The 14666-nt window shown below is 37.4% G+C and overlaps 1 protein-coding gene across 2 annotated transcripts in view; it reads left to right on the top strand.

The window, feature by feature from the left end:
- DPYS (dihydropyrimidinase) overlaps positions 1 to 14220 on the top strand; it is a 28709-nt gene extending 14489 nt beyond the window's left edge. For both annotated transcript variants that reach the window (XM_027657052.1, XM_027657051.1), the window contains 4 exons: positions 1102 to 1244; positions 10275 to 10482; positions 12015 to 12120; positions 13983 to 14220. In XM_027657052.1, the coding sequence (XP_027512853.1) occupies positions 1102 to 1244; positions 10275 to 10482; positions 12015 to 12089 (426 nt within the window). In that variant the 3' untranslated portion in view covers positions 12090 to 12120; positions 13983 to 14220. The remainder of the gene's footprint in view (positions 1 to 1101; positions 1245 to 10274; positions 10483 to 12014; positions 12121 to 13982) is intronic.
- Positions 14221 to 14666: the final 446 nt, after the last annotated feature.

Here is a 14666-nt window from a genome sequence, read left to right as displayed (position 1 = left end):
TTGTTCCATGATCTCTCTTGTTTATGGTTTTTGGGATGTTTTATACAAAGGACACACATTTATGCCTATGTTCAGGTGTGGCATAGCTCTAGTGTGATTTTTTATGATGTAAACTGAAATCTAGCTTTGTAGGAAAGTGAGACATTAATATGTACATCAGTGTGGTTTTTGAACAGTGTATCCTGTTGGACAAGACAATTTTTAAAGAAGTTCTTCAATTGGTATTATCCTCCCTTTTTTCACTTGTAAAATATTACACAGCTGTGTAATGTTTGTCTAAGAGCTTCCTCCCTTCCCACACACCATTATTTAGAAGAGTAGTGTTCAGCATTTTCATTATGCTTTTCTTCTCAGATGACTGCTCACAGACATATAAACATGTTTTTGTGACATTCTGATTCCTAGACATTCTGACTATGCACAATATTACTGCCAGTGTAACTGGCTTTCCAAGCAAACAACAGTCATGGAGGCTGGATTAAATTAATTACATAGCACTGGACAGTCCCAAGACACATATATATCTGTTATGATTTTCCATTTTACTGATGTGTCACATCAGCAAATCTGTTTCTTATACTACTTGATTTCAACATTTACTGAACAGTACTATCCTCTCTGTTACTGCTGAAGAAATTTGCAAATCAGTTTTCCTATATTACACATTGTACCTCACCTCTTCTTCATCATCTTCTAGACTCTCCTTGATGCTGTCTCACCATTTTCCAAAACCTAGATACTTGGGACATTTTTCCTGAGGAAACTACTGAACAGGAGTATGGATTTAAAGCCAGCTAAAACATTCAGTTTCAGTTGATGTATGACTGGATCCACAGAGCATTTGGCTTTAAAGTTGTCTTTTTTTTTTTTCTCTTTGCTGTGGGATAAAGTAAGATAAAGTTATGGTATTCAGTGAAAGTACACTGCAGTATGGGCATCTGAGACAAATTGTTATTTTTACTTCTTTTAAAATCTTCAGTATGACACCTAAAAAAAAAATTGATGTGATGTCACTCATCCTACCTTTTTCAATAAGAGGAACAGTTTTTTCATTCCTTGTTTAAAAAAGTAATGAGTTTGTTTTTGTGTACTCTTTTGCAGTACAGTGGAAAAATGGATGAAAACAGATTTGTAGCTGTTACCAGCACAAATGCAGCAAAAATCTTTAACCTTTACCCAAGAAAGGGGAGAATTGCTGTAGGTTCTGATGCTGACATTGTAATTTGGGATCCTAAAGCTACAAGGTATGTATGGGAAATTATTTTTCCCCCATCCAGCCTTTCTGCAGAAAAAAAATATCTCAAAGCCTTTGTAAAACAGCAAGCCTTTGGGTGAGGTTATGATGTCTTTCAACAGCACCTCACAGGAATTAATTATAAGTTTTTTGTCTCCTACAATAGTGTATGTAAGGAGAGATCTTTAATCCCCAGATGGATTAAAAAGTATTCTCCTAGATTGCTAAGTGCAAAAATTAAAAAGTCTGTGCATTATACAACCAGGGCTTGATATCCTAAGAGTAAAAACAATCATTTTGAGATTTTAGAGTAACTCTGTTCAGTGCTGGAGTATGTTTGTCTTCCTCCTCCTACAAAGAGCAGGGAGAAGAGCTTGTATTGCTGTAGGATGACCCATTAAAAGTTTGTGTTTTGAATTTACAACTACTTCAGACATATTTAAATTTTGGAAACATTTCTGAAGCTCAGTCTGTGCATGCTTATGCTTTTATTTAAGTTTTCTGATTGTGTGCACAACCAGAAATCGATTGTGCTAAAATAGAGTTTGTCACACCAAGAACAGATGCACAAAAAGGTGTCCTGTTGTCTCACCCTGCATGACTTGATGCCATGGTACATTTTTGCTAGAAAGAGCAGTGTCTTTCTAGGAGCCTTAATTCACACAGTGTACTGTGCATTACAGCTGATTTCTGTCTTCAGGTATATTCACAGCATCAGCCAGCTCCTTGCTCAGGACACTATAAATATTTCAGGAATTATATGTCTTGAGTTTTGTTCTGGCTCTTGTGCCCATCCTGGTCTTGTTTAAACTGCCTGGACGTGGTCTGGCATCTGGATGTCACAGAGCCAGAGCACCTGGGGAGTCGTCCCTCTTAGCTGAGATGCCTGTGGGCTGTGTGAGTGCATGTCCACTGTTCCAGTGCTGAGCAGGATAACTTAAACCTGCAGCAGCAGGTCAGGAGATGTGCTGGGCTGGTGCTTTTGTCTTGGGCTCAACTTCAGAAAGCAGTGTGAGCATCCAGTGGTGCTTTTCAGCCATATTTTTTGAAAAAAAAGTTGAAGACTCTGCTCATGGTTGAAGAAAGTTTTGAAACATAACTGGGCATATCTGATTTTGGTGACCAAATAGATTAAAAAACCCCCCTAATCCTAGATTTACCTTACGAAAACAAAAATTTCTTGACCAATCTCCTCATTTTTTTAATTTTTGATAAAGCAATTCTCATGTCAGTATACTAATAATTACCAAAAACATGTGAGAGTGTGAAGAGAAGTGTTCTTTGCCTTAAGCTGCAACGGTTGAAGACATGGAGGTTGCTATTCTGAAGTCCCACAAAATCTGGCAGCACCAGCAAAAGAAGTTGCAGGAGTCTCAACAACCCAAATAAACATAGAGGCCTGCCCAGTGCTGGGTCAGGGAGATTTTCATGTGCATTATGCCCTCTGGCATGTTGAGCAAGCATATTTTGAGATACCAGCAATGAGATATTTCAGGACACTGGAGCTATGAACTCTGACTGAAAAAAACCCTGAAGGATTGTTTTCTGACCTCACTTCTGCTCTGCCTGGGGACAAATAAATCCAGAAGGATAGCAGAGTTCTGACAGTGTTCTCAAGGTGCTTTGTCAGCTCCTGTAGTTATCTTTTTTGCCTCCCAAACATTCCTTGTGCTTCTCTTCACTCTCTCCTGAGTACTCTAATTGCCTTTTTGCCCACTGCAGCTGTGAAGGTGCAGTTTTAATTCAAGTATTTTTTTTAACACTAAACTGTATTGTCTTACTGAGCAAACTGGTTTTAAGTTCAGACAGGTTTTTTTTTCCCCCAATCTGGTGCTGTTCCCGTCGTTTATCCATTTGGCTTTGTACAATTGTGTGAGCTACATGAGTAAGTATAAATAAATCTCGCTGGTGCTTGTCTATTCATTTCACCACAAATCCTGAAGAGGGCATAAACAGCCCAGCAGAAAAAAAAAGGATCTCACTAATGGACTTCAGCCATTTAATATGTTACACAAGGTGCAGCCTCATGTGCTTTGTTGACTCTGGGGAGTGATTTTCAGTTTCACAATAGGCTTGTTCCTCTTTCTTGCTAAGTCTTTCCTCTTTTGTGTATGCCTTTTTTTCTTGTTTGCAAATCTAAATCTTGTAAGAGAAAAATGTAATTTTCCAGTTCTGGTTTGATGTTGTGCTGCTACAGTCTTAAAATACTGACTGATACTAGCTTAAAGAATTAGATAATTACGGTAGTATTTCTGTGAGGAACTGATATTATCACAATCAGAGGAATTCTATAAGGAAAATTCTAGAGTAATTCAGAAAGGTAGTGAATCTCTTCAAAATACAAACACTTGTATCCCCACAAAATTGGCTGCATTTCTCTTCCCACATCATTGCACAATAACAGCATGTTGGGTGCTATCTGGGTATTCAGAATTTTCTCTTTCTAGGTTGCAAAAACCTAGTGAATTCAATGTGACAGCTACACAAGCTGGGAGCAATTGCAATTCAAGGTTCTGCTTCCAGCACTCTGCCACTTCAGCTGAGGCTTTCCTTTTAAGGGTCAGCTTCACTGACTGGTCTGTTTCTGTAGCAGTTTCTGGTAATTTCTAGAGAAAAGACTACGTGAACAATTATGACATTCATTACTCTATTTAAAAGCATCTAAATAATGGTTTTAGCAGGTCTACATGGCAGCAAGCATTTCTGGTAAGAAACATTAAATGTACAAGTTGGTTAGAAATTGCATTTCAAAAGACAGGTTGTGGATCCTGCCAGATGAGGTCTATTTCTTAGTTTCTTTATACTCAGTGCATTCATTAAAGATCACACAAATACCAAACTGTTGGCTTATTGCAAGCCATGTCCCACCAAACATCATCTTGCAGACCTCAACACCCTCAGCATCCAAAGTACAGCCTGTGCACACAGGATTGTTCTGTGAAAACTCCTTGGGAAAATGCATGTAGGCAGCAAATGTGTATTCACTGTACCATCTTATTTTAATTGTGTTTTGATCAAGAATTGTTCATTGGCTTCTTTCAGCTGCATACAAATAATGTAACAGCCCTACATCTGTGAAACAAAAGCAACTCTAAAGGCTTTTCCAGGAGGAGAGAGCAGAGTAAGCAAGGAAAAGGGAATATCACCTGTCAGCAAGTCAATGTCCTCTATAGCTGATGCCTTTAGCTATTTGAAAGCAAGCAAGAGTACAAAATCTCCAGGGCTTATTTCAGAAATGCTCAGCAAGGAATCTTAATACTGCAGTACCCAATTCAGGCAGTAAAAAGAGCTGAGCATCCCTTGTAAAGTAGGGGCAGAAGATCTCAAAAATCTCATAAGAGACATTCAGCCCCCAGCAGATATTAGGGCTCAATAAATTCACTGTAGCCTGTTGGAGCCTTGCAAATAAATTCTGGATCAAGCCCCAAAGGCAAGATCAAATGGCAAGATAAAAATCTTGCGTCAAACAGAGTTTAAGTCCAGCCACTTCATTATAACAATATGCAGTTTGGGAAGCCTCACTATCCAGTTCCCCCCCCCCATTAAATATAGCTGAAAAGGTAGATACTTCTGACTGAGGAAGCTGAGCTGGTTGTGCAGGTAGCACCCTCCTCTTTCAACTTTGCTAGAGTGTCCCTCTTTGGCAGGCTCAGTGTGTGCCTCGTGTGCTGGTGGAGATGGGCTCAGGCCCTGAGCACAGTAGTGGTGGCTGCGCCCCAACTAAACAGCTGCTGGAGCAGGGTCCCTGGTCAGCAGGGATACAGGAGTCCTGAGGTAAGGATAGAAGGAAGGAAAAGGACAGGTTACTCTGTAATTGACCTGTTATGAAATGATAGGAAGCTGTGTTTTCTACCCTGATTCCAGTGTTTATGCATTTTGGGGGAAATAGCGACTGGATGTGAATCAGTGAGAAGTCAGAGTTCCCCAGTCTGCTGGTATATGTTTCCTCAGTGCTTTTGTTTGCATGTAGATATGTTCATGGATAAATCTTCTGCGTTTATCAGAACCAAAATCTGCAGCCTATGTCTGCCTCATTTGTAGTCAAGTCTTCAGCCTCAGAGGCTTAAGTAGGAACAAGTTACAACATTTAAGCACTCTACCAGCCAACTGCCTGTAATTTTTAGTAACATGAGAGAGGAAGAAACCAAGATGTTAGCAAAAGATTAGAATAAATAATGCTGCAACTGTCTTACTCTTTTGATGAATGAGCATAATTTTGAATACTGAGTGAATGGATAACTGCATTTAGTCACAATGAGGCAAAATGAAATACTGTGGCATACAAATATCTATGCGTAGCTCAAGTATGTTCTGGCATTTTCAATAGTCCCATAGTCTTTTGCACAAGTGAAACTTCATGTATGCATGAATGTACACTAATTCACTAGAATCAGAGTTCCTGCCAAAGGCCTCTATCTCAAATTAAGAAAACACAGAGAAAGAAACAATAGGCAGAAATTAAAATGTAGGAAATTCCATTTAAACATAACAAATATTTTTTTTGCTGTGGGGGTGATCAAATGCTGGCACAGGTTGCCCAAAGTGATTGTGGATCTCCATCTTTGAAGGCACTTAAACCTCGATTTAACATGACCCTGAAAAACCTACTTTGGCTGACCCTGATCAGAGCAGAGGGTTCGGAATAGACCTCCAGAGATGCTTTCTAACCTCAGTGACTCTCTGGTTCTGTGAATTGTAACAAGATAAGCCTCTCTGGGAACACATGATGTACGTCTCCCTAGTAACTTGTTGTCTCCAAAATGTCAGTTGTTCTCTTTAGGGAACTGAATCTGAGAAATGTTATGAAAAAAATTAAATCTTTCTTATATTTCTCTTACATAATTTTGATTTTTTTTCTCCTTGGTCTCCAAGATCTTCTTTAGTCATTGAATAGACTAATCTGTGCTCTCCTCTCTTTATATGATTTTCTACGATCTTAATTTCTTAATGCTGTTTTTCTTCTGCCCACAGTTTGATATCAGCTTGGAGTGACTGGTAGGACCAGACTGATAATTTTGTTAACAAATGAGTTACTTACCATAATTAAAAAAAAAAAAAATTGTTATCATTCTCTACCCCCCTTAAAATAACAAATTTTAGGAGAAATGCTATTGTGAAATAAAGATCCTATTCCTCAGATAAATCACTTTGACTTGAAGCTCCTAAAATTAACTTCCTGCATTTTCTTGCATCTGTTGTTTTATCCACAATTCTTAGTTCATATGGTTACTCAAAAGCAATGTTTATTGAAGATGTTTTTTAAGAGGATAAGAATACAACTTTACAAATAGTTGCCTGAATATATTTGCATGTGCAGTTATTGCAATTCCTTAATATAAAGTAGCAGCTCTGAAAAGCTTAGAGTTATTGCACTGTAAGCACTGAGTGCTTTCAGCTCAAATAGTCACTCTTACATAAGCTGGTTTTCTAAGGCAACTGTCAACAAAGCAGTTGTTTTCAATAATGGACTCATGTAATTTTAGCTGACTTTATTACTATGTTTTAAATGAATTATTTAATTAATTATAAAATAGGCATCCTCCCTTTACTGAGGTGTTGAGCCACTGTCCTTGCTTAAGGGCTGTCATCTACAGCTTTCCTTCATATTCCAGTACCTGAAATTTTAAAGAAAACTGGGTGAGGTATGTATTTAGTTTCTATTGAAAGTAATGAAATTCTTCATTTGCTTGTGTCATCTTGAAAAATAAAGGGATAATCCTCATGGCAGTTAAAGTTTAGGTTCTAAAGATGATGTAGCTTCCTACATCATCTATGCATTATGAAAGGTAGAAGATCACTTCTATGTCTCAGTCAGAAACCGAAATGCTAAAGACTGAGTTACAATTGGGCAGGAGGGGGACCTGGATGAAGGGAAATCATTAGACATTGATGTTTGTTGAGATGAAAACTGGTACCTCTAACTCCTTAACAAAGCTTTAGGTCATAACTTTTGAGCTTACTACCTGTAGAGTCTTGAATTTCATTCTACATATTGCTGCATTAGTCTAATCTGCTCTTTTCCAAATTTTCAAGCTGCAGTTTGTAGTTTATTTAGTTATAACATTCTAGGAGCATCTGTAAAGCCCTTTATCACTTAAAGTATAAATAAGGACAGTATTACTAGGCACAGAGAAAATCTGGTAATTACTCTTAGAGTAAATTACTCTTCGACTCTAAATTAGTTTGACAGAAGCACTCTGTTGATAAAAAGGCAACTTCAGAAGCATGTCTTCCTCTTTGGAACTAGAGGAATGTCTATATTTATATTAATAGCTTCAAATATCTTTGCAAGCCAGCTATATCAAAAGCTGCTGAAGTGAACTGCACAGAAACACTGATGTGAGTAGGAAAAATAAAGGACCTGAAGTCTTTGCAGTATCCTCTTTCTAAAGGAGAATGTTTTTTTAAATTATGAAATAATCATTCTGTTCTCAGTCTCAATTTGAGAGTTGTTTGAAACAAGAACCAATGTAAATTATAACCAGAAATAGAGATTTTTACAAATTTTATTTAAAAAAATAAAATACATATTTTTAAGCCTGGAGCCAGAATCTGCTCTCTCACACTGAGTAATCCTTTATGTCAGACATCATTTAGGATGCTGGAGACAGCTGTTAAATTGTACTCCACTATGGTGGTAGTCTTGATTTTTCAGATTATTAATAGGTTACAACTGTTCTTGCCATTACCTGAGAGCAAACTTTAGCATGTTGCTAAGCTGCCTGCTAGAAATTGGTGATACAGCAGTAAACAGTCTGTTGCATAAGGTTGCTGAGTTGTAAGCTTCAAACTCGTCTAGTTCTGTTTTATTTGGTTGCCCACTTGCTACCTGAAACTTTCCCTCCCATTGATAATATCAAAGGGTTAAATCACAGATAGATTTTGGTGATCTCCAGCAGGGAGAATTCACTTCACCTCTAGAAAAGGCAACATGACCTAAGACTTGTTTCAACAGAAGAGTTACAAATGAGTTCTATACAGGTTTGTTGTTGAGACAGGCTCTGGAAATGTATCTTTTAATATTGTAAGGTTTAGCTGTACAAATGGATATTACTTTTAAATGTGCCAACTTCCATTCATTTTGTATCCTTAAATGAGGGATGTACTTATCTCTGAGGTCTGTTTATCTCTAGTGATCCTGGCCTAGAACATTCAAACAGCTCACATGTTGAGTTGAAGGGTCTCACTTATTTTTATGTTTGTTTGCTGAAATTACCTTTTGGATCTTTCTTTTCATGTCCCAGTGCTATTATGCAAATAGATATGATGTATACCTAGAGAATTATAAAGATAATTATACTACAGTTGTTCTTATTTACTGTTCTCGCAATTGGACCCATAAGGGTAATGCAATAAGCTGGAGGAATATGGGAACATATTCACATATGTTCACATATAATAGCCTTGTAGGGCTATTATAACACCCATGGATAATGTTGTTTGACAGTATTCATAGGACTGAAATTGAAAATGAGATGTTTAACTCTTTCCACTAAGAATCTACAAGGTGATGGTGATACTGGTGAGCAGGCATGCATAAGCTTTCTGACCAAGGTGTACTGAATAAGGAAAAGTTTTTATTCCTATGGGCAGATTGGTCATAGAGAGTATTTTTACATATACAACCTTTGAAAAGTGAGTTGCCATAAGATTTAAATGTAGCTTTTAGCAAATCAATTTCTCTTAGTTCAACAGAATTATATGAAAGGAAAACTAAGTATCCTTCCACAAATTCTTTTTTTCTCTGTATAAATAATAATTTGAAATATTTAATGTGTGATAACTTTTGAAAATGGCTATAATTCAAATAAGATATAGAATTTTTTTGTGGTTTTCGCATTTTGATAAGCAAACTAAAGTTTTAGAAAATTCTTCTCCAAATAGATCAATACTTTAATCTATTAATATTTCATATTGCTTTTGACTTTGATAATTCCTTTGCAAAAGATGTAGTCTCTGGAATAATATGAATGCATATGTATGTATTATAATATAGGCATGATAAGTTTTTGATTGTGTGAGCGCCTGTACTGGAAAAAGTCTGACTGGTAGCCAAAAGCATGAAGCTTTCTTCTTTTCAGAAATTACAAATAATAAAAATATAAACTCTCCAAACTATAATTATAGAAAAACTCTGTAGATTGGATACAGGAAGTTCATAAAACAATTAACTAAAATTCAAAATTGTTTGAGTTGTTGTAGATACAGTACCCAGTAATTAGCTCAGTAAGGAGAATAGATAACAAAGGAAGTATACACAGCCTGCGCTTCCAGATGCTAATGTCAGCTCCAGCACTGACTCTGCCTTTAATGTAGCCACTTAGGGTTGGAGAAGTTGTACAGAAAAATGGTAATAATATAGAATGAGGTCTATATATATAAAAGTAATGATATCATCACTCAAATGAGTACTGTTGAGGTCTGAAACTATAATTTGCTTAATACCTTGAAGGAAAGGTATGTAGAAGTGTGATGTTGTCATTATTATCTAGCAGCATTGAAATATTTGAGCTGTCAATCATGGAGTCAATCCAACTCACACTAAGAGTTACCAAAAAATCATTATCATCTGCTGACTTTCCAGTGGAATGTTCTTTGTGCTATTTGTGAGTCTCAACACATGAAATATTCCAGCCATGCTTTTCAAATTTGAAATTGCAAGTCATTCCAGCTAAAAGGTCAGATTGACTGAATTGTGCATAGATATTTGCTTGACAAGGCAAAATGAAATCATGTTATCGAAAGAAAATATTGCAGCCTGATTTTTTTTGCACTAATCTCTTTTCTATTGGAAAATTTTGCATTTCAAGGCTGCAAAGTTCTGTCTTTTTGACTCCTTCTTTATTCTTTTGAAATGCAATTACTGTTCAATGAAATGTTATTTCTCTATCCTATTTTTAAAGCTGTTTCATGATGTACTGCGCAGTGTCATAGTTTAATAATGTTGCTAAATTTTCTTCCTGTATAAATTTATCAAAAGCTTATAATGAAGTGAAATGCAAGGATCATAGTAATTTTGAGTGTTGTTTTCTAAACACAGGACGATATCTGCAAAGACGCACCACCAGGCAAATAACTTCAATATATTTGAAGGAATGGTCTGCCATGGAGTCCCAGTTGCAACAGTTTCTAGAGGCAAAGTGGTTTATGAAGGTGGAGTTTTCAATGTCACAGCAGGAGAAGGCAAATATGTCTCCCGTCCACCGTTCCCTCCATATGTCTACAAACGAGTCAGGCAGCGGGAGCAGGTTAATTAAACTAATAAATCTCTGTAATGCCTTGTACAACATGAGGATAACTAGCTCTTGGGAAGAGAGGTTTGGGGATTCAATGGTAATTTTCCTTACTAATCAAAATATGCCAAGGTGGGAGGAAATGAAACTAGAGAACTCAATGTTTATTGCTCTTTATCTACAGAAAAATATCATAGGCTAGTTTCTGCTCTTACAGTAGTCTGTACAACTCATGAAATAAGCCTCAGTACTTTCTAAAATAGACATGTCCCACTTACAATAAAAGTGGACAAGGTTTTGCTCCTGAGTAATCTGACCAGCTGCTGCATTTCATCACTGATTTCTCTGAAAATCAGAGAACCTTAAAATCTGTGGCAAGAAATCTTGCACCAAGGAAGAAATCAATAATTTTCTAACTCTTTCATGGATCGGATCTTTGGAGCTAAACCCTGTAGAATATTAAACACTTTGCTGTGTTACAGCAAGGGTGTGCTAAAAACTGAACACGTACAAAGCACACTGATGGACCAAGCAAGATAGCTGTGCTCAAGCTCTTGTTATTTATTTTTTTTAAGAGAAATATTGCAAATACCTGAAGGTTGAGTTTTCAGTCCCTATTTACTGTGTAAGCATTCATGATGCTTTCGTGTCCTTAACGTTACTTACTGTGAACAGGATTTTCAAAAGCACCTAGAGTAAATAAATTTTAAAATGTACCTAATCAGTGGAATTCACTGCAGGATCTAAACGTTGAATCAGACTAACATCCATGCGAGATATGGCCTATGAAAAGCTTCCAAGATAATTCTGTATATTTCTTTCTGCTATTGTCTTTATGGACTGAGAAGAGCATGCAAAAGTGGCTGAATGAGGCTTTCCTCTAAAGACCACAATTTCTCAGGAGGTAATGAGCTGCCTACAAGTTCATACACATAATTAGTAGGTAACTAGTATCAAAACTAAACTAAAATTTATAAGAAATTTGATAATTACACAATTTGTAAGAATTCCATGAACATAGTGGTTTCCATTTCCCATTAAAGTTAGGAGAATTTTTCCTCAACCCAAACATCAATTGCAGCATGTCTTCAGAAGAGATTTTTCAACTAGCTTGGCCTCCTGTAGCCAGTGGCTGGAATAGTGGATGGTAAATATCCACACAAGGCAGAATTTGCTTTGTTTAATTGATATTTATTAACATCTCTTACCTGTAATAAAATCGTCACTGGAAAATGTGAATACTTTAACAAAGAGAAGCATCCACAAAATGAGGTGGAACATGGTCATTTGCTTCTTTAAAAAAATGGATTTAGAATTGCATTGTTACAATGTCAAACAGATCTAGCCACCCAGCTCCTGATGAAAGCTGAGAACTGAACAGTTTAATCCCAGTGCAAGAGATCTTTTTCAGAGAGAAGTTTGGTGAAAGTGTTGGGATGCATTACATAAAAAGCTGGGTCATCATAGGACTGCTATTTTAATTGTGTCCAATTAGCAATTTCAAGGGGAAGAAAAAGTAAAAAAAAATTTAAAATATTTTATTGCAGGTCTGTCAGCCTGCTCCTGTCAAGAGAGCACCATATACAGGCGTGGACTCAGGAATATCCATCACACAAAAATAGTGTGCTCATTCACCAGTTCTGGCTCTTGCAGGTAACCATCTCTTTTGGTTAGTGAAAACTACTTCATTTAATGCCACTCTGAAACTTCAAGAAATAAAAAGTGTAGCAGGCTGCCTAGGTAGTGACAGGCTTGTCTGAAATAAGCCCTCTCAGAAGCTGAGTTGTCCTGATATCTGTAAATTTGATGAAAAAGTGTGGCAGTCCAGGTATGGAGAGGATCTTTCTGACAGGAGCATCATTTAAGAAGTTAAACTGAAAGAAACAGATGGAGTTTAACTGCTAGACTGAGCTGTGGGTATAAAGGCCTATAGAAAACCTGAGTTCAGTTATGAACAGGAGTACAAACAAAGCATGTTTGGTGCAAATTTGCAGAAAAAACCCAGAACCACCAACAAAAACAACTTGATGTAAAAAATTAAGTTTGTTGGTGTCCCTGTGTTACAGACAATAACGCTCCAACAAATGTGCTGTTTGAGTTAAGCTGATAGATTTGTTTTGCAAGGACAAAACCTGTCTTCATGAAAAGAGAGGGCTCCAGAGAGACCTTAGAACAGCCTTTCAGTACCTAAAGGGAGCCTATGAGAGAGCTGGACAGGGATTTTTTTTACAAGGGCATGTAGTAGTAGGACAAGAGGGAATGGCTTTACACAGAGAGTAGGTTTAGGTTAGATATTAGGAGAAAATTCTTTACCATGAGGTTGGTGAGGCCCTGGCACATGTTGCCCAGAGAAACTGTGGATGTTCCATCCCTGGAAATGTTTAAGGCTAAGTTAGATGGGGCTCTGAGCAACCTGGTCTAGTGGAAGGTGTCCATTCCCATGTCAGGTGGGTTGAAACCAGACAATCTTTTAGGTTCCTTCCAAGCCAAGCCATTCTATGATTCCATGAATAGTGGTGCTGCAGTCAATGACAGCAGTGCTCTAATGGCTGTCTGAGTTAGTGTAAGTTTATCTCTGCTAACAAGGCAATAACACCCGGCATCCCCCCTTCCCTCCTCTCCAGTGTTCACAGCGTGTAGCTCGGTTAATGACAGTCTCTCACCTGTATATGCCCTGGTGCTCGGCAGACCTTTGAGCTGACTTCCTTGCTAAGTGAGCAGAAACCAACTAGCTTCTTTTCTCTGGGTTAGTTTTTGGTTGCCTTGATGAGTTGAAGTGTCTCCCAGAAGAACCTAGCAGAGATCAGCACAGTGCAGCATATGGATGGGATAAGGCAGCTGGGGACAAAGACTAGATGACAACACTTAACTTTAACAGTTCAACAAGCAGAGGAAATGCTTCACAAAGAGGTAAAAGAACTAGGTAAGACCTTCAGCAAGCACAGTTGAGCCATGATGCTGCTGTATGCCAACTGCAGCTTTAATGTTTTCTGCTACAGCAGAGGAGTTGATTAATATGTTTTGGGGGAACAGTGGGTGGCAGTAAGCATGACAAAATCCAGGCTGAGGTTTTGGGGGGGTGTGTGTATACCAACAACGAGACCAGCTAGTTTGAGGGATGATTTCCCAACAGACAAATATAAAGTCCCAGCTTGCACCTCACATAAAATGGGCCTGATCTTAGTGTTAATTAATATGGGCAAAGGAACAAATCTGCAATAGTGGGAGGATAAAGTTAGCTTTTCCACATTTCATTGTATCATTCCTTTAAACCTCATCCAGGGCATCAGTAGCAGCAACAGAGTGCAGCATCCCATTTGTTTTCTCTGTCATAAGGGAGAAAGGTTTTCTAATAGAGAGGACTAAAGGCTAAAGCTTCAATAGAGTGAGGGAGCAATAATCGTTTTTTCTAGCTCCTAGCACTGTTTCTCCATTATTACCTCTCTGAGTGACAAATTGCAAAGAAGAGGTTTTCTTTCGAAAGATTATATCATATTGTATTTTTTTCTCTGTAGATAAAAGCAAATGAAAATGACCCTGCTGTCCCCAACAAAGCAGTGCCTTCTGGGTCCAACAGTCAATCTACAATCAACTTCTCAAGAGCCAAGATGAAACAACAGTAACCAATAAGCATTATACTTGGCTTCCTACATAAAAGTTGTCATTGCAATTTCTCTGTAAAAGTAATTTTGTTATAAGAACTGGAAAATTCTTTTTAAAAAATTGAGTAATAATAAAATAATAACTACAATTGTAGTGTGGTAACAGCTCTGTACATTCTTAAAAGTAAGTAAGTTTGGGGATGATATTTCTTAATGTTTATCCTTAGAAGGTATCAGCTACCCAGTAAAGTAAAAGCAATGAACAATGGTCTTTAAGCATTTTCTAAATTATTGCTCTGTTGGGTCACAGGACATGAATCCTAATTCTCTACTTTCATTTATTAGGAAGATCTCTGTTGTGCTTGGCAATGTGGTGAATTCTGTTAGCAGATGCTGAATTTTAGTTTTTAATTTTCCCTTCCTGGAAGGGGTCAGGTACAGAGAAATGCTGATTCAGGAGAACACTCATTATTTTAGAGCTGGTGCCACATCTCCATATCACTGTCTTTAAAGAACTTTATATATTTTTTCCCTGCCAACTACGCTACAAAACATTTCTTGGTGTGTTCAAGTATTCCCTTTGTTGCACCCTAGGCA

Source organism: Corapipo altera, unplaced genomic scaffold (genome assembly GCF_003945725.1).
Source record: "Corapipo altera isolate COAL_440 unplaced genomic scaffold, ASM394572v1 52b, whole genome shotgun sequence".
Lineage (NCBI taxonomy): Eukaryota > Metazoa > Chordata > Aves > Passeriformes > Pipridae > Corapipo > Corapipo altera.
The sequence above is the reverse complement of the archived record's forward strand: the minus strand, read 5'-3'. Positions and strand labels throughout refer to the sequence as shown.